At 36.4% G+C, this 18957-nt stretch overlaps 1 protein-coding gene across 19 annotated transcripts in view; it reads left to right on the top strand.

The window, feature by feature from the left end:
* Positions 1–18957, top strand: part of ncam1a (neural cell adhesion molecule 1a) — a 712545-nt gene that overhangs the window by 629115 nt on the left and 64473 nt on the right. For 9 of the 19 annotated variants that reach the window (XM_039764024.1, XM_039764021.1, XM_039764025.1 and 6 more), the window contains 2 exons: positions 7539–7595; positions 9624–9626. The exons of 7 other annotated variants lie outside the window; for them this stretch is intronic. In XM_039764024.1, coding sequence (XP_039619958.1) covers positions 7539–7595; positions 9624–9626 — 60 coding nt within the window. Of the gene's footprint in view, positions 1–7315; positions 7319–7538; positions 7596–9623; positions 9627–18957 lie in introns of all 19 variants that reach the window. 3 more of the 19 variants (XM_039764013.1, XM_039764011.1, XM_039764017.1) reach the window with 2 other exon arrangements.

Here is an 18957-nt window from a genome sequence, read left to right as displayed (position 1 = left end):
AAAAGATTTTCAACCAAACAAAGCCATGATGGCTGTGGCTTTGGTCATTTGAAACAAACAAAGCCACAGTTGCTTTTGTGATAATGATTTTACAGAGAAATCAAGAGAGCAGTCTTCTAATGAGCAGTTGTCATATCATTTGGGTTCTTAGCAGATCCAATCTAAAGTCTAACCAAACATTAAAGTCATAATGAGTTGCTATGTCTTGCAATAATTGTTAGTAAAGTTCTCACAAATGCTTTTTTCTGGAACAAACCATTCCCTTGTGTTCATAACGATCAGTTGCTGTGCAGATGTGGTCAGTTCTCCTGGCTATATCTTATTACAAAGAAAAAGAGAATTGTAATAATTCCAAAAATTAAATAGAATTCATCAGGACATTCTCAAAAGTGAATCTAACCAGTAATGTAAGAAAGTCCTAGTGAACAAATGAATTAAGCAGAGCAAGCTCAGACCTTTACTAAAGGAATCTTGACCCAATCTCTAAGGGGTGAGGTTGTGATTCCCACAAAGATGTAGACAGTTTTAGGCGTTTCACCTTACATTTTTTTAATTCAGTTTTAATTATTTGTAAGTATCTGTATTATTTGCAGTGGAGAATTGCTTAATAAAACAGTTTGATTGTGTCTGTTGTTACTTGAAGATGAAGCCAAAAAATAGAGCTGGTTACACCTTATGATAACTACAATCTCAGTGCCATCTGAGTATGATGGTATCTGTCTGACCAGCCTAACCAACATTTGTGCATATCAGTTACACATGAAAACGTGGAGAAAACAATTTTCAGCTGCACCAGTACCTTACTTGTAGGAGCAGAGAGTGAAGTATCTTTGGCCAAATTGATCAAACCGGCTGGAAGTTAAAATGGCACAGCTGTCAAAGCTGTTGCCTTGGACAACACTGTTACAGAAAACACAGGTGGAGGGAGGTCTTTTTTCATAGTTGATTTCATGTAACAACTTGTTCCTAATAAGTGAATTTAAGAACCAATTTTATTTCAGCCTTCTATTTTTATCAAGACTAACCATTTAGTATAGAAATACTGTGTCTTGAGTCAAGTCATTTCTGTCCACGGAAATGTACTATTGCTCATCTCCAAAAGGGTTTAAAGCTGTGCCTTATTTTTAATTTGTCTTTATCCACATCTTTAGAAAAAAAATTCAAGCAATTATATAACAGAAATATGTGCTGTTTTGTGGTGTTGCAGTGTGGACTTCATGGGGGCAAAGTAAATGGTGCCTCAGAGTCTTAAATCGTAATTCTCACCAGGGGGGTATTTTTCGTACGTGGATTACTCGTTTAGCCGGATGTCATTGTTGACGATTTGGTCTGATCCTGGATCTGTCGGTTTTTCGAAACTCTTGCTGGATGTGTTGTCATAGCAGCACATCCAAATCCTCAAACCTTCTCCGAGCAGGTTTGTTCGATGTGAACAAGGATTAGCTCACGCACTTAATCAGTGTCCATGTATGGAATTCATTCAGTCATGGCTTCACCATTCATGAATGAGCGACCAATTGATATTGGTGCGCACATTATACGAAGAGAATTTCATGTAGAGTAATCGTTTTGCGCGATTGGCAAGATCCTTTATTACTCCAGGAGGAAATTCTTTTCGAAAGATACCGCTTTAGCCGAGGGGGAATATTGTACCGCAAAGATTTATTAGCACCTTATATTCGAAGTCAAACTAGGCGAAGTCAGGCTTTCACAACCACACAGATTTGCTTTGAGGTTTTCTGCAAGTGGTACTTTTTTTATATACTGTAGGCGATGCGGAAAATCTATCTGAAAGTGCAGTTTATCAGGCAATTCATAAAGTCTGTTTGGCTCTGAAATATTTCCTTCAGGTTTTCATAGTGTTTCCTGGACACCTGTGTGTGCAGACAATAAAAGAGGCGTTTCATGCCATTTCAGGTAGGTAATACACAGGCAAAAACACCCACAGTTCCATAAACAATCTCACAATCAGCCTAACATTCTTATTACCCAGGATTTCCAAATGTGTTTGGGGCACATGGGACTGATCAGAGTGGAATTTGATCAAATATTATTTGGAAAATTTACCTCTCCTCCTGATGAATAATCAGACACAGTGTCTTCATCAAATATTTGACCTTCGTTAATATCTCATTGGTCAGACACAGCTTCTAGGGGTATGACATTCCCTGTAACTGACCCAACAAAAAAGAGGGCTATATGGAACATACCTATGGCACACATCAAGGACAAACATATGCAATGACCATCCTTTACCTGAAATGAAGTGACCACTGCATCCTGCCACTGGTTCTGAGGAGGAGCTTCCCCCTGGAATGCCCTCAGAAACAGGGCGATGGACATTTTGCTGGAGAGCCAACTCTTCTTCAGGGGTTAGGTCTGTTTTTTTATATTATATATGATTTTTTATGTCTACAGTTCTTTAAATAGTTATATACCAATATTTATCAGTTTGAAGTATATACTTGTACTTCACTTTAACCTGTTCCCATGTTCTCCTTGTGCTCATGTTTGATCTGGAATTATGACATATTAAATAATAATTAATCTGACACATAGGAAATGAAACGCTGCATCCAGTAAGTACAATGCACACGCGTTTAATTTGCCAGCCGTCTTTTCTGGTTTGGGCTGCTTTTGCAGTGTACCCCTTGTGCATATTAAATCTTGAAATCCTTCGAGTAACACTCACTCACTCACTCATTCGCTCTCACACACGCACACACACACACACACAGCGCTTGTGTGAAAAAATGTGCCCGTTCTTTCATCGTTTTGTTACAGCCTATCAAAGACTTGCTGATCATGTTTTTTAGACTCAATATATATGGGCTTTTCACTCAGCGTGGGCACACACAATCATCTCGGATGATCAGATCCAGCTAAACTAATCTACTACACCGCTGCGTTTGAAAAACTGACTTATCCCGGAGGAATTTCACCGGCGTTAACTCATCCAAGATGATGCATCTGATCTCGGATGATTTAAGCGATGTATGAAAAATGCCCCCCTGCTCTCCATTCGTGTGGAGTTTTCCTGATGCTATTTAAATCGTGTGTGTTTACTGTAAATTGGTTTGGATAATGGAGGTTTGTTTGACTATGGTCTGCATTGGACCGCTTAATTGCTGATACCAGGATGGATGGATGCTTGCGTCCCATGATTCGGGAGTGGAATAAGCTAGTTTAGGCAATCAATCAAGAAATTTATGTACATTAAGTTTTTGTTTTTTGCAACACATCAGAAGATATCAGAACTTGGCTGCAGCACACTATTTATAAAAGTTGCTTCCTCCGTCATACACTTTGGCTCCTTAATGATAGCTAAACTGTGTAATTTCAGACATCTATGCGAGGGGGAGGCAAAAGGTTAACTCGGGTTATTATACTTTGTATATAGCATAGTATATATTACTTTCTTCTTTTTATTTTTACCTAGTATATTTATAGACAGACACAGCTGTTTATAGTTGCACATATTAAGAGAAAGCTGACCCTAAAATGCCTGTCTATAAGATTTAATTCACATTAAAAAACACAGCAAGTCTTGAGCAGAAACACTTCCAAGTTAGATGGATTTTTCATATGCTCCCAGTAGACTTGAGGTGCATTAGTCAAGGCCACCCGCGGGTAAAGAAACTTATGAACAAAAGAGCAGGATTGTTAATGGAGGCAGTAGACAAGATTTTTCCCTCCAGGTTTTCCTGATCCTGCCCACCAATAGAAGACCATACAGTAGATGCCATATTTTAATCCATCTATTGCTTTGAGATATGCAATACTAATGCCAAAAAGGCAAGAGAGCCTTAGGAATTGTTTCAGAACTTGACTCTTGACATTTTCATTAAATATGATCATTTGTCATTTTCGAGTATGATAATTAGAGTCCTTTGCTACACAGAACATTAGAAGCATGACAAAAACTTGCATTCAAGGCATTTGAACAGTTCTTAAATTATTATTTAACTATAACTATTTCACTAAATCCAGTTCTAGAAAGGTAGTTGGTGTTGAGGGTATCTTCCCTTTTTTCTATTTTGGTTATATTGTATTATTTCATTTACATTTAGTTCCATACTAAAACATGCTGAAGTCTTTTAGCAACAATGGATATATACAAGAGATCTACTTCAGATTCGAGAACAGTCTGACACAAGAATAGCTGCAAACAGTTCTCTGGCCAGCCTGGAATAAAAATGCAATCAAAATGTAATATAGGCCATTCTGTCTTGAAGATAAAAGAAAATGTACCATATAATACAGAAAAATAAGATTTAATAATGGTGGAAGGGCAATGCTGTGTCATTTTAGTATAATCTGAAAGGGTTACCTACAATTTGAAATTATTAATCTCAAAAGACACTATTAATGTCTTAAAAAGTCTCCATTGTGCCTGATGAAAGAAACTAGGCTTGTTCTAAAAAAGGACAAAACAAGAGGAATCTCTTGAGATGAAAGAGCTGAAGAAAAACAGTGGTCAAAAATGGGCTCAGATTCATTAACAATTGAGCAAGCACCAGAGCCAAACCAAAATCTAAAATTCTTAGTCAAAAAAGTGGGTTAGAAAATTCAAAAAGGATATTAAACATATGTAGAGATTAATGCTAAAGCAAAAATACCGGACAGTGCCTCGTCTTACACGCATGGCCAATTGAAATCATTAGTCACAAGTTGTGTCATGTGATCAGCAGTGGCCACAGAAACAGTAAACAACATGGCTATGCCCAGGTTTTAACAGCAACTGCAATGTTTCAGAATAAGAGAAATCAAAACATTAACAGGAGCAAAAGATAAACCAGATAAACTACATCAGTCTGATAAACGAGTTAACAGCTCCCACCAAAACTTAACTTTAGGGCCCTGAGAGCTCATACTATACTTTCTGTGCTCTGCAAACAGGTTTCTGTCCATGAGGAACAAACTGTCTATGAACAAGTCCATCAATGTGGAAAAACATGATCATCATTGTCTCTTGAAAATCTGCTATGGTGGCTTGGAGGAAAAAAATGTTCAAGTCCCATGCCAAATTGCAGAATATATGTCAGAATTACACACTCAATCATTTCCACACAATACCACTCATCTGACTGATTAACCAGACTGTAGGGATATGATACCTAGTCAATATCAACACTGTACTCTTGTGTAATTGACTGATTCCAGGAATTTTTGGCTCCTCCCTCATACAGCCACACACAACATTTAGAGGTGACAGACACACTCATTTTCGGTCTGCTAATGGTATATGCTTTACATTTTGTAACTTTTGAATCCAGGTGAGCTTGCTGGTATGTCATTTCTCATTAGAAAACATTTAAAACCATTCCAAATCCAATGCTCTCTGAACTACTTTACTGTAGATCACGGGTGTCGAACTCCAGTCCTGGAGGGCTGTAGTGGCTGCAGGTTTTCATTCTCACCATCTTCTTAATTTGTGACCAGTTTTCACTGCTAATTACCTTCTTTTGCCTTAATTTGAATTACCTTGACTCAGGCCCCTTAGTTGTTTCCTTTTTCTTAATTAGCAGCTAAACAATAACAAGACACAAAACAAGAAATTATATGACCAGCTCACCTGTGCCCATCACAAAATATGTTAAAATAAAAAAGGTGGAGGTCTCAGTAAGGCTGATCTCTCAACTCACCAGAACATTGTGATGGTGGCCTTAGAAAAATCAGAAAAATCAACAGTTCTGGAAATGTCTGCTGTGGCAGAATGAGAGTACCAACAGGCCGTGGAATTAAATAACGTGTTTAATGAACAGCAAGAATCGGCTTCTCATTGTGAAACTGGTTGGAGTCTGAAGCCCCGATTTTGCTGGTCATCTGTTGGCTCGTTTCATGCCTCATTTCTGTTTGGCTGCCATTTACTGAAGAAAAGAATCAATTCAGAGGGCTGAATCCTTAAGAACAGGGAAGGGAACAGGAGTTAATTAACAGTGAAAACTGATTAGGAAAAGGGTGAGAATGAAATCCTGCAGGGACTGCAGCCTTCCAGGCCTGGAGTTCGACACCCCTGCTGTAGATGTTTCACTGAAGCCTTCAAATATTAGATATACTATTTTTATAAATTTACTATGGCAATATCAGACACATGGGACTTCCAGGGATGATACCAAAAAAATCTATTCTGATTGTTTTCTTTCTTGTCTGTGCTTCTTAGAAAGGTACAATGGATATTTAAAAAATATTAAAATATTGAAACTATAAAATATGAATAAAAGAATATTAAAATAAATATTTACAGTATTAAAGAGATTACTATGATTTCAATATACAAATGAATACTTTCAAGGAAATATTTGAGGTTGTAGACCCCCCTTTCAAGAGGGATGATATATAGCTTGAGCACCAAGCAATGATAAACATGTTATGTAGCTACTGTACATCAATATAATAAATTCAGTTCTATAAAAGTCAGATGACTGTCCCCTATTAAAAGTATATGAAATTTCCAAATGAGAACACCACTATTAAGCTTCTGGCCTCCAGTAATTCTAAGGAGTGTTAACATTAGTAATCAAACAAACCTCAAATACCCAGCAGGATATGTTTTGTTGTATTTAATGTTATATAACACATTGAAAAGTATTTTTTAAAGATTAGAGAAAAAGGCACAATTTTGTATTGCTCAATAGTAGTTAGGTGGAATGTGTTTGAAATGATTTTAAAGTTTTGATATAAGAAAAGTATAACAGTAAAATAGATAGAAAAAAATTAAAAGAGATTAAGAGGAAGAATACTCCCCGTTTAACAGCCCGACAAATTCTAATGAGATTAACAGAAAACAGTCTGGAAAGAAATCTGCTACTTCAGGTACTCTGATATCCCTTCAAGTGCAGTTTGGTTGTACATGAATAGTGTCTTTCCTTTTGGAGTTGTCTGTTACTATAAAGTATCAGAATCAGTGGAGTCAGACACAGGCTAGGCTGTGATCATGGTTCTTCATCCTGTTTTCCTTCAAATCCAAAGGTGGATATGATTGTTCTAAGCTGTACAGATTTTTTTAATGTCATGCACTGGCAATTACAAATGTTTAGTGAGAATTTTCAGGAAAGGAAGATTGGCAGAAATTTGGAGTTAAGATTGTTGTGGTCACTAGTCATGGCATCAGAAACAGGCGATGGGTTGCATGTTGATTAGCACATACAAGTTAGAATTTCACAGTATTCTGCACGTGTGACAATTAAGACCCTATCAACCAATAACAACTTTATAAAAAGAAGTATAAGTAGCTGTGCATTAGCTAAGTCCTTACTCAATGTAATTGAAATTAGTCCCCAAGAAAGATGGACTAAGCCTGCATATGTGAAAGAAGGTATGAAAAATGTTTTGCTTTTTTCAGTCTTTCAGTGTAAAAATGGTAGATTGCAGGTGGAGGTTGATGACTACCACATATAGTACTTTTGGATGGCACTCACGATCGGTTGTTTATTTTTCAGCACAATGGATTCCCCATAATGTACAATGAAATGAACTACTGCATGGGAATTCACTGTTGACATTTTTCTCATCATTTGGTATTTCACTTTTTCTAGTACCTACACTGAGTACAGATACCCTTTCTTCAAATGGCACTGTCCCCATCACAGATGGTTTGTATCCTACCTGCTTGATATGTTGCCTGCATGGCATGGACTTTAGTGTGAATTTTTTCTGTTTGTTTTACTTTTCTATTTACCCCTAACAGTAGAGATGTTAGTTCTTCAGTAGGCATTTAATCTGCAGGCTTATTACAAGAAGTGATGTAGACTGGCATGCAAGTGTGACCTAGGCTATTTGTCCTTGAATAAACAACTCCATTTAGGCAAGCTTCACGTGATTCTGTGCCATTACCATTTGGGCTTTTTCTGGTTCATATTTGACTGCATTTTATTAATAACAATACATAGAATATTATCAGTAGCTTGCAATGTTGTCATTGATGTCATTCTAGAGGATGAAAAAAATCAATCTTCTCTGCCTACCCTTAGAAATATTGTTTAGAAGAATATTGTAAGAAGTGACTCAAAGTGCACTTCAGACAAGGTTAAAATTAGCATTGATTCATTACTGTAAAGAAATAGATTTACAACTCGATGTTTGAATGGCTGCTGTCTAATATGCACCCGTCATGTTGCTACTGGCCCGTTTTGCCCTCTAATGTATGTTTTTTGTTATGTTTTAATTCAATATTGATTGCTTACTGATCCTTTTATCCAAGGAGCCTGGTGTCCCTTGGAATTATTTGAAATCCTTTCCAGGGTTACACAAAAGACAGTAGAGGTCATTTTTGGAAATACTAATCAAACAGAAAAATCTACAGGTTTTTGGATTACAAACCAAAATTATGTACCTGTGATTAATTAAGCAATTGTTGTGTGTAACTAGTTGTAGTGTTTTCAATAAGAGGATTAACTTTTTTTTTCTAGTAATAACCAAATCCTCCTGTTTTAGGTGGGTGCAGTACTCACATCATTTCTATCGTTTATTATATTCATCCTTTTTTATCAGCTTTTTCTCATTTGGTGGTCATAGCAACAAGTTCTCAGAACACTTCAAAAGGAAGTGGCAATCAGGCGAGCGCCAAGAAGAATTTTGTTTCGTAAAATAATGGTAGATTTTGCATGAACAGGTTGCTTATATCTGTGTTTCTTGTCCCTACTTTCTTGTATGTTTTCCATGTCGTATCTTAGGCCTGATTAAACTTGCTTCACTGTTATTATTTAAGCAGTCAGTGTCTGTCTAGTAGGGCGGCACGGTGGCACAGTTGTAGCGCTGCTGACTCGCAGTTAGTAGACCCGGGTTCACTTCCTGGGTCCTCCCTGCATGGAGTTTGCATGTTCTCCCCGTGTCTTCGTGGGTTTCCTCCCACAGTCCAAAGACATGCAGGTTAGGTGGATTGGCGATTCTAAATTGGCCCTAGTGTGTTCTTGGTCTGTGTGTCCTGTGGTGGGTTGGCACCCTGCCTGGGATTGGTTCCTGCCTTGTGCCCTGGGATTGGCTCCAGCAGACCCCCGTGACCCTGTGTTCGGATTCAGCGGGTTGGAAAATGAATGGATGTCTGTCTCGTATAGCATTTACTACAGTTACAGTGATCTCTAAAGATCAAATTACAGTTTAACACATAAATCAAAAAAGAAGTCATTATACGGACTTGAATATTGCTATGAATTTTTCTTTTTTGCGTATAGAATTTATTATATTTTCTTAACGTAATGAAAATAATATACAAAATAACAGCCAGCATGGTTTTATAAGAGGAAGATCTTGCCAAATTAGTTCTTTACATTTCTTTGAACAGGTAACTGCAGAAGTTGACAAAAGAAAATATGAAAATAATTTACTTAGACATTCAGAAAGCCTTTGATCCCACACTAAAGATTAATTGTGAAACTAGATGCTGCAGGAATCAGAGGTAACTTTAAAAAACTGAATCTCAAGTTGGTTAACTAGCAGGAGACAGAGTACAGAATAAGAGCAAATGCTCCATGTGAAGTGAAGTTATCAGTGAAGTCCCTTAGGGGTCTGTCCTTAGAACACTTCTTTTTCTGATTTATATTAATGACATTGATTTCAGTTTAGTTGGTAAACTTGTGAAATTTGCAGGGGATACTAAAATTGGAGGAATGGAAGACACTGAGAAGGTTGCAAAATCAGTTCAAGAAGACCTGAACAGACATCAGAATTGGACAAACACTTGGAAAATGCAGTTTAATGCAGAAAACTGTAAAGTGCTAGACATGGGCCAAAGGAACATCAATTATAAATGCAAGATACAAGACACTGTCATACAGGAAGCAACCTCAAGAGATTTAGGGATTTCTGTTGATACATCATTTTCACAATCTAAACGATGGAAAGTACCTATTAAAAAGGCAAATAAAATGTTAGGTTGTATCATAAAAAGTGTTGAACCTAACTCAAGAATATATTTTGCTTAGGATGTATATAAAATGGACGGCACAGTGGCGCTGCTGCCTCGTAGTATGGAGACCTGGGTTTGCTTCCCGAGTCCTCCCTGCATGGAGTTTGCATGTTCTCCCCGTGTCTGCATGGGTTTCCTCCCACAGTCCAAAGACATGCAGGTAAGGTGCATCGGTGATTCTAAATTGTCCCTAGTGTGTGCTTGGTGTGTGTGTGTGTGTGTGCCCTGCAGTGGGCTGGCACCCTGCCCGGGATCTGTTCCTGCCTTGTGCCCTGTGCTGTATGGGATTGGCTCCAGCAGACCTCTGTGACCCTGTGTTAGGATATAGCGGGTTGGACAATGACTGACTGACTGACTGTATATAAAATGGTCTAGAGATACTGCCTGTTTGATACTGTGTGCAATCCTGGTCATCACACTAAAAGAAAGACATAGCAGCACTTCAAGCTTTGCAGAGGAGAGCAACCAGGTACATCCTAGGACTTAAGAACATGTGATACTCTGGCTGATTCAGTGAATGAAACCTGTTTAGTTTTGAGCAGAAAAGACTGCGTTGACACCTATCCAGTTCTTAAAAATTCTCAAAGAAATTGTTAAAGTAGGTCCAGTAAAATTCTTTTATCTAAATAGAACATCATGTACTTAAGAACACCAGTTGAAATTAAGAGGAAGTGCATTAAGAACTGAAGCCAAGAAGCATCTCTGTATGCAACGATGTGTAAGACTCTTGGAATAAACTACTGAGACATGTACTTGAAGAAGAAACCTTGACAACCTTTAAGAAGAACAGTATCTGGATTAGATATTGGGACTACTCCTCTGTATAAATGCTGAATCTTTGGCTTCATGACTGAAAAAACTGAAATTTCAGAAAATTTCAGGGAATATTAATCAGGCAAAATATATTCTTTCATGTATTAACTAGAAGATGAAGAGAGCCTCGCAAAAGTGATATTAAACATCATTAAACCGAATGCTTAATTTAATCGGTTTTGAGATTGGCTAAAGTGGCACAAATTAGTTAGCTTCTTTTCATTTTTGCCTTTCTAGAAATGTAAAAATAGAACTTTTGTCTTTTTTTCATTTTATTGTGATATCAGCAAGTATGAAATCTTTTTCTGGTGATCCCCTAAAAGTTATGCCCTGATTATTTCCATGAGTGTCAAGTACTTGCTCTCAATGCTCTCAAGCTGCTCAATGCTTTGTTTCTCTTTCAGCTGAGATGAACTTGGGCACATAAACGTTTCATTGTACATAAAACCTTTTACAATACACACAATATCACACAGTAAAAAAATAATAGGCATTAGCATTAGATCACAAGCAGGTTCAGCGAAATGCTCAAGATCTCCCTTTCACAGTGGTGCTGCAGCCCAAGTTATAATTCCGCTTTTCCAATGCAGGTGTGTTATTTTTCAGAAGTTTTATAAATGTTTGTGAAGAGCTAAAAAGCTACTGCACAATATCCAAAAATGTGTTGTAAAATTCATTAATATACACAGAGTTCATGCCAAGCAAGTATCTCTTAATTAAACACGCAATTCAGTTTAAAATGAACACACACAGACTCGTCACCACATTTCCAAAAGTGTTTTCTCCATGTACTGCCACCAACTATTATTTGATTAACTGAAAATGAAACTATGTGATAACTAAGCTTGGACGACTTATTGTTTTCAGAGGCTAAATATTTTTTCTAAATGGCTTAGCATGTCACATGGTCACTTCAGCATGCACTCATAGTGTTTTTCCACTTCTTCAGAATCTGTTGGCCCAAGTCATAGGAAGGGTTGAATTATTTTCCATCCTTGAAAGGTCTACTTATAATATGAGGACTTACAGCATAATGCCACGTAGAGAATTATTGTGTTTATTAGAGGCTAAATACACAGGTATGACCATGTAATCGTTGTGTAGCTTCTTGTAAAAATTTATTTTTCCTTGACTACATCTAACAGACTCTTCCCTATGTATATGGTCACTATGTACTTTATATTACATTGCTAACCATTATGATACTATATGTACATTTATTTATCGCCAAGTCTGTGCAGCTACATAGAAATTACCAGAATACTATAGATGTTTCAATCTCTGACATCTAAGGTATTCTACACTTCCTAAAATACATAGATAACTTTTCTGACAACATTCCACATAAATAATATGTGCCGATTGTCTTAAAAATGTTTCATCATAGCAGTTCTTCTAATTCCAAATTCAGTTTACTCCTCTACATTACAAAGTATCCTCCTAGGGTTCACCACCACAGGTGTTTATTTTCTCTTAGTGGTAATTTTTTTTTCTGATTTGTACTATTGTTTTTTGCTTCCCTTTTATTCATTTGACGTAGCTTAATGGGTTCCGTCTTTGTTACAGAAATAAGAGGCAGGACCAGATGGGTAAACCTGTAGCTCAGATATTTAAAGTACGGTTTTGCTGCTTCTCTGCCTGTGAACATGATGATAAACAGAGAAGTTATAGTCCATATAACTGAGCCCAGGGCAGTGAAAGCCCTATGAACGGCAATCAGTTCCTTCAGAATTGACTTCTCCTTAAACAGCACCAAAACCGTCTTGTCAGTTTATTATCATACAAATAATGGCGGACTGCACGATAAAGTGCAGTGAATACACTTGACATAGTTTTCATTCTCTTTCTCTGTACATTTAGCATTCGTTTGCTCAGCGGTTGGTGCGCTTGCTGTTCCTTAGCAGCTCTTCTTTTCTCCACCCTAGCAGCCCGCTTCTTCTCTTCTTCTGTCGGTATCTTTTCACTTTAAAACTGATTAGTTCAGTTTTTGTGTTGCAATTACTTAGTACGTCTTTCTTAAGTTTTCACTTATGATGGCACTTAAGTGTTCAATCTGCCTCAAGAATGTTTAGCCGTATGCATGCGCCTCACGGCAGCCCTGCTATCGAGAGTTGATTCTACAATAAAATACAATAAAAATAATAAAAATCATCACCCCGAAAGTGGACAGGAGCGGTCGCGTAGTATACAATATGTGTACCAAATTTCAGGTCAATAGTTCAAACGGTTTGCAAGTTACAGGTGATTTAAAATCCTGGACAGACAAACGAACAGCCACAGTAGCGTATTATATAAGAAGACTGATTATGACCAGACAAAACCATATTTAGATAGCAAATGCATTACTATGAAATGACACTTCAGCAATTAACATCAAACAAGCAGAAAGGGTATTGTCAGTTTTGCGGTTTTACATAAACATCTTCTGCCTTCCGATGGATGGTGTCTAATGAGCCGGACTTGTTCTGGCCAAGTGGTGGTTTTTCTGGAAAGCAGAAGCAGTTGTGAAATGTGGAGTTTCTTGTGATAATCCTGTGATTGACAACACCCACCTTGATTCCCTGAATAAATTAAAATGTGTATTTCTGGAATGTAAGAAGTCTACAAGCCGGGTTGCATAAGCAAACTTGGTACTAAACTGATTATTATATCTAATTCCTTCAGTAACTGGACGCAGGAGCAGCCCTTGAAATGTCAGATTCTCAGGCTAACATTAAAATAAAACTACTGATGTCAGCTTTTCTGTTCCTGATTCTAACTGTAGTTTGAAATAAGGCTGATACTAATTCAGTGTTACTTCTGATAGACCAGAAACCGTATTCTTATCTGAGGAATGTGAGATTTATTTTAGCTTTGCCTTTGCTTGGATGCGTGTTTCTTTTTGGAGGTATGTCTCCTTTTTGATGTTTGTCACAAAGCCTTTTCTAAAATGCTCCACTTCAATATGTTTCACATCCAAGTCTAATAAGCATGGAGGTTGTAACTGTTTTCTAATCTCTGTTTCACCCCTTTGTTTGGCTACTTACTGGATTTGCATGCTTGCAGATTTAGCTGATGGAAATAAAGGAATGCCTAATCAAATATTACATTGTACTATTATTTGAGTTGTTACTGCTTCCATCAGGATGAGATTATTATTTTATCTTATATCAGATAGCTAGTTCAACTGGCTTTAGAAATAATATTTTAGTTGCATTGAAATGTAACCTTCCCAGTATCAACACTGAAATCCATCATCACTCCCCACACTGTTTCATTTCTTTTTGAGAACTCATTACTTCACTGTTTCATATGTGATCAGACAATCTATTGCTCTATTTGACAGAAATATTTTACACAGCCTAATGAAAATGAGAAACAAAGAAAATCTTAAATAAAAATGTGCTAAAAATTACATCCCTCATTCTTCCACCCAAAAAAATCAGCAGCGATCTTCTTCATGTTGCATCTCAGTATACTGGCATGTTTAACAATTCCATTTTTTCGGATACCCGAACTTTGTTTGAATTCATGTTTCTTTTATTTAAGGGTAAAGGGTAATTAAGCAGACTGGGTAAATGAAGAATGAAAATTGCTTTGAAAATTGTTGCTTATTTTCAGGCCTGAAAGGTTTGGAAGATTTATTACCAAAGGTTTTTTTTTTTTTCTTTATTGTTTGCAGGTTGATAAAATTGCAAAGTATGACTAAGTAAATCAACACTCTAAATACTAGAATGTGTAGCACTCAATTTAAATAAATAGTAACAGTATTTGCTTTCCTAAATCATTACAGATTGCATCTTATTAACTTTTTTTACATTTTTAATACTTAAATACTTACTAGAGTGAGAGTAATACTATTGATAAAGACTCTCCTCTGTTGCCAAAACAGCATTTTTACAAGAACCTGCAACCAGATGCAGTCTTGGTGCTTAGGCAAACAAGATTATGACGAAACAGTAAAATAATTTTGGGTTAGCTTTTTTTGGGAGGGGAGGTAGGCTTATTTTTTTAGCAACAAGAATAGGTAAGTATTCATCACTTTAAATTGCTGTTGTTTTTTTCCCAGCTTGTCAGCATGGCAGACAGAGAGCACATTGCATTTCACGCAGAAAAAATGCACAGAAGGCACAGCAGCTAATTTGATATTTTAATGGGTCTCCCTGTGAAAATGTGCAGCAACTGTGGTTGAGGTGTGTGAGTGTTCATTGGCTTAGGGAGTTTTCAGAACTAACATTTGTGACATCACACCTTCCCAATTCAGTCATGTGAGATCGATTTGCTGTTCAATTCATACAAACAGCAAGATTTCCTCATATTTTTTCATTTAAATAAGAATGAAGTGAAATGCATTAGACAAGTACTGCATCACTACTAACACGTTACCAGGGCAAAATGCCATTCTACCTGGGCCTATTTTTTTTGTTATATATAGTATAATAAATGGAGGTCAGGGTATATCGTAGCTGCATTTCTTAATACAGTTATTTGTGAATTTTCCCTAAGATAAATGTTACTTGGAATGGCACTCGCACAAGGAATATTGAATTTTCCTTATTTCCCATAACATACAAACACAATATTATTGTGTTCTGTTCTAGAAGCACAGACTCTGAAATTGGCTGAGTGGCAGGGTGTGTTCAAAGGGACAATCTAACCAGTCAGAGGTCAGAAACACAATGGTCAAAAAGAGCCTTTTACCAAATTCAAAGCATGAATAAATGTCTTTGTCAAAATTCAGATTGAAGTCTTTCTTTCTTTCTTTCTTTCTTTCTTTCTTTCTCCTACCACTACATATTGTGAGTCTATGCCTTAAGGCCATGTGACATTATGAGGCTTTTTCAGCGATTTTCAATTACATATTACATAATATTAGCAAGTAGAAGCCAATCAGTGACGCACCCCTGTGAACCAATCACATAGTGTGATATTCTCGGATGACTCACTCCCACTCCCACAAGTAGGATCAATTTTGTTTCTAGTCATATAGGTAGGCTCTGTGTGCAATAGAATTGACAACCAATGAATGCTCAACTGGTATTTCAATGCATATTAGGCTACTATAAGGAATAAGAAACTAAGGTGTTTTGTTCCTTACAAACAAAATAGAAGCTTGGCTTGCCTGTCTGATGTCTACATAGCATGACAAAATAGGAAAAAAAAGTCTGTGAACCTGTTAATCCTTCGTACAGCGCAGACTCCGTGTGCATGCTATTGGCTGTCAGACAAATAGGTGAGCACAACTATGCTGGAATTTCAGCACACGATCAGTAAATATTCACATGGGCAGCAGTTTTCAGTCATTTATATTGATATGGTTAGCAACAAGTTTAGCAACTGTGGTCAGCAGATCGGACATAACCCATGACTAGAAGTCATGTAATGTGACAGGATCCAAAATCTAGATAATGGTACATGTGCAACGGCATCTTTTAAATTGGAGGTGTGTTGATCTCATGCTTCACACCCCATTGGCTCTTATGGCTTGCTTGAGTTGCCCATGGAAAGTAACTATACATATTTATAATAACGAATATTAACAGTTAAACAAATATGGACATTTGCAAATGCAATTCTGACCATTAAAGGAAAAAATGACAGTAATTATTACAAACAGAAAGTAAAACAGGCAACAGTGGTCTTCAAGGAGATCCTGAAAAGTATCAGTTCCATTTAGATCCAAATAGCATAATTGTTTAAAACAAATAAAAAACCTTTTTAGTGAAATTTTAACAACAAAAAATAATGACATCAATAATTTCAAACAGAAAACAAGCATCTGTTCCAGTAAGATCTAAATAGTGGGACCACCACTGCTTCTAAGGCAACAATCAAGATGCTAAAATCAGGATCATAAAAATAATATTATTAAGTTATGACAATAAATGCTGAGAATTCTGCACATTTCCTAAACATGAGGTACGATAGAGTATAATCATTTTAAAGATGTTGTGTGTATGTACAGTATATATGTTATATATACAATTTTTGCTTGTTACTCTTTAATTCCATTCCCAAATTAACTGTCTGTGTCCTTCCATTTCAGTCTACTGATGTAAAGTTCAGAAATTGTAAGCCCCATAGCAAAATTATTAATTTCAGAACTTGTTTCAGCATCAATGGTCGGCTCACTGATTTCAGTTTTTATTGTTAAATGCAATTTGCTCTTGTGTTTAAGAACTGCCATGCTGATGAAATATTGTGCATGTGAATTTGGGTGGAGTTGGGTTGCTGTCAGATAGTATTTCTTAATACTACAGAGTTTCCTCTGTGTTTTTGTCCAATTTCTATTTAGCTTATCCTTAACTGCTTTTATTCACTGTCTCAAAAAGTGATTTTAAAATGTTTGCCTTATGCTTTTTTGTGTACTGTCAAGTAACAAAAAATGCTTTTAACAGTTTAATATTCTTATCCGTTTCAGCCAGAGGAAAAACTGTGAAATTTCCCTGTTCTCTCATGTTATTAACATATTTAATTTGTATTTCTTTTGTGTTTTGTATTATTTATTTGCTTGTTTTGTTATGTTTTTTGTTGTTGTTGTTGTTGTTTTGCCTTATAATTTGGCCGTTAACTCTTGTTTTTCCCTTACCCATGTTTACATTCGTTTTTTTTAATTTTTTTGTATTTTTCATGTGACCTCCTCCACTTTCCTTTCAACCAATCATGTGCGTGCGTATCATGTGACTTTGTCATGTGGCTTGTATGGTGCTGATGATGTCGTCCACGCTGGTGAAAAAAAAGAAGGTAAAATCTTTGTTCTGATTGGTCACCTAAGAAAACACTTCTTTTTTAGCAATTCAATTTCCGCAGTTTCTTTGCTTTTCTCGTTTTTCTGATGATAAACCCTTAGGCACCTTGCCCAAATAACGCCTACTAAAATATGTCTGCACGATTAAACTTCACTTTAAAAGATGGAATGATAAATAAAATATAAAAGAGTCATTTGGTTGGATAAGTAACCTTATTGAAATGATTTTAATAAAATTGATTTCTCATTAGTGCAAAAGATTATTTCTTTTTGCAACTCTGCTAAAATACAATCTTTTTAGGCTACAACAAATGTCTCAAGAAAAGCTAATATATAGCACATTAATCTAGAGTAGGCAGTTATAGATTAAAATAAACAAAATCAGAACTGATCAAAGAGGAAAAAAATAGATTTCAGCTGTGGCACCTCATAGACTGAACTAGAAGAAAGCTACCCCAAGTGTACAAGTGAAACGTGAGGTTGTGCTGACCAGTCGGAAATCCCCATGAAAATATACAGATATTGAATACAAGTCAATTAAACAATGAGCATTGAGGTGCAGAGAGACTGCAGTTCACTAATAAAGAAAATACTATAATGTGAAGTGTTTGATCGGGGCAGAATAGAGAACCAGCATATTCCAGTGGGTCCATTTCAGTAGGTGTATGAGTAAGAGGAAATGCAGCCAGCATTAGACTCAAGAAGTAGGTTTTTCCAATTGTGAAAAAGAGGCTTTTCTATAGTATAGTAAACTTATAATTAAGGAAAGCTAAAATGAAGGAGCCATGGTTTGGTTTCTTCAGTACGGTGAAAACGTTAATTTAAGGTTGTAGGGATTAATAGAACTGATTAATTGTGTGCATGATTATTGGAAGCCTAGCAGGATTTAAGTAGATGAAAGGGTATAGGGTCCAGAGAGCTAGTGGTCACTGTGGAATGAGAGAAAGAGACAACTGAATCATCAGAGAAAGAAAAGGGTGAGAAGATAACAATAGTTGAATTTGCTATATTGTAATTCATTGTGCTGTAATTAGCAACTACGTTGTTTTGAGATAACAATTGTTGGAGACAATGGTTTTCCAAAGTACAGTGATTCCATTTAAAAAGTCATTTATTACAAGGGTTAAAACAAATATATATTTTCTGCTTGCATCCATTAAATTTCACACAAATATTTTAGATTTAATGAAAAATATGGTGGTTATTGGAAAATATCCACAAAAATCATAGAGCAAACATATATAGACATCATACCGGCAAAACTAAAGCTACATCAGTTTCTTTTGTGGAACAATTGTCTTTGCAAAACATAATTAACCTTCAAGTGCTTCTGTAATCCCATTAGAGCCTAAAGGCATGCTCAACATATTTTGAGACTTGGAGGTGTTCATGTTATGGTTTAATATTCTAACACCATTGTTTATATGTCATCTGCTTCTAGAAAGAAGACTGAAGGTTTTAAATTGCAGAGCTAAAAATTTAGCATTTGATTCGCTACATTGGTTTTATA

This window comes from Polypterus senegalus, chromosome 9, assembly GCF_016835505.1.
Source record: "Polypterus senegalus isolate Bchr_013 chromosome 9, ASM1683550v1, whole genome shotgun sequence".
In the NCBI taxonomy this organism is placed as follows: Eukaryota; Metazoa; Chordata; class Cladistia; order Polypteriformes; family Polypteridae; genus Polypterus; species Polypterus senegalus.
Note: the sequence above shows the minus strand (reverse complement) of the source record. Positions and strands in the feature narration are given on the sequence as shown.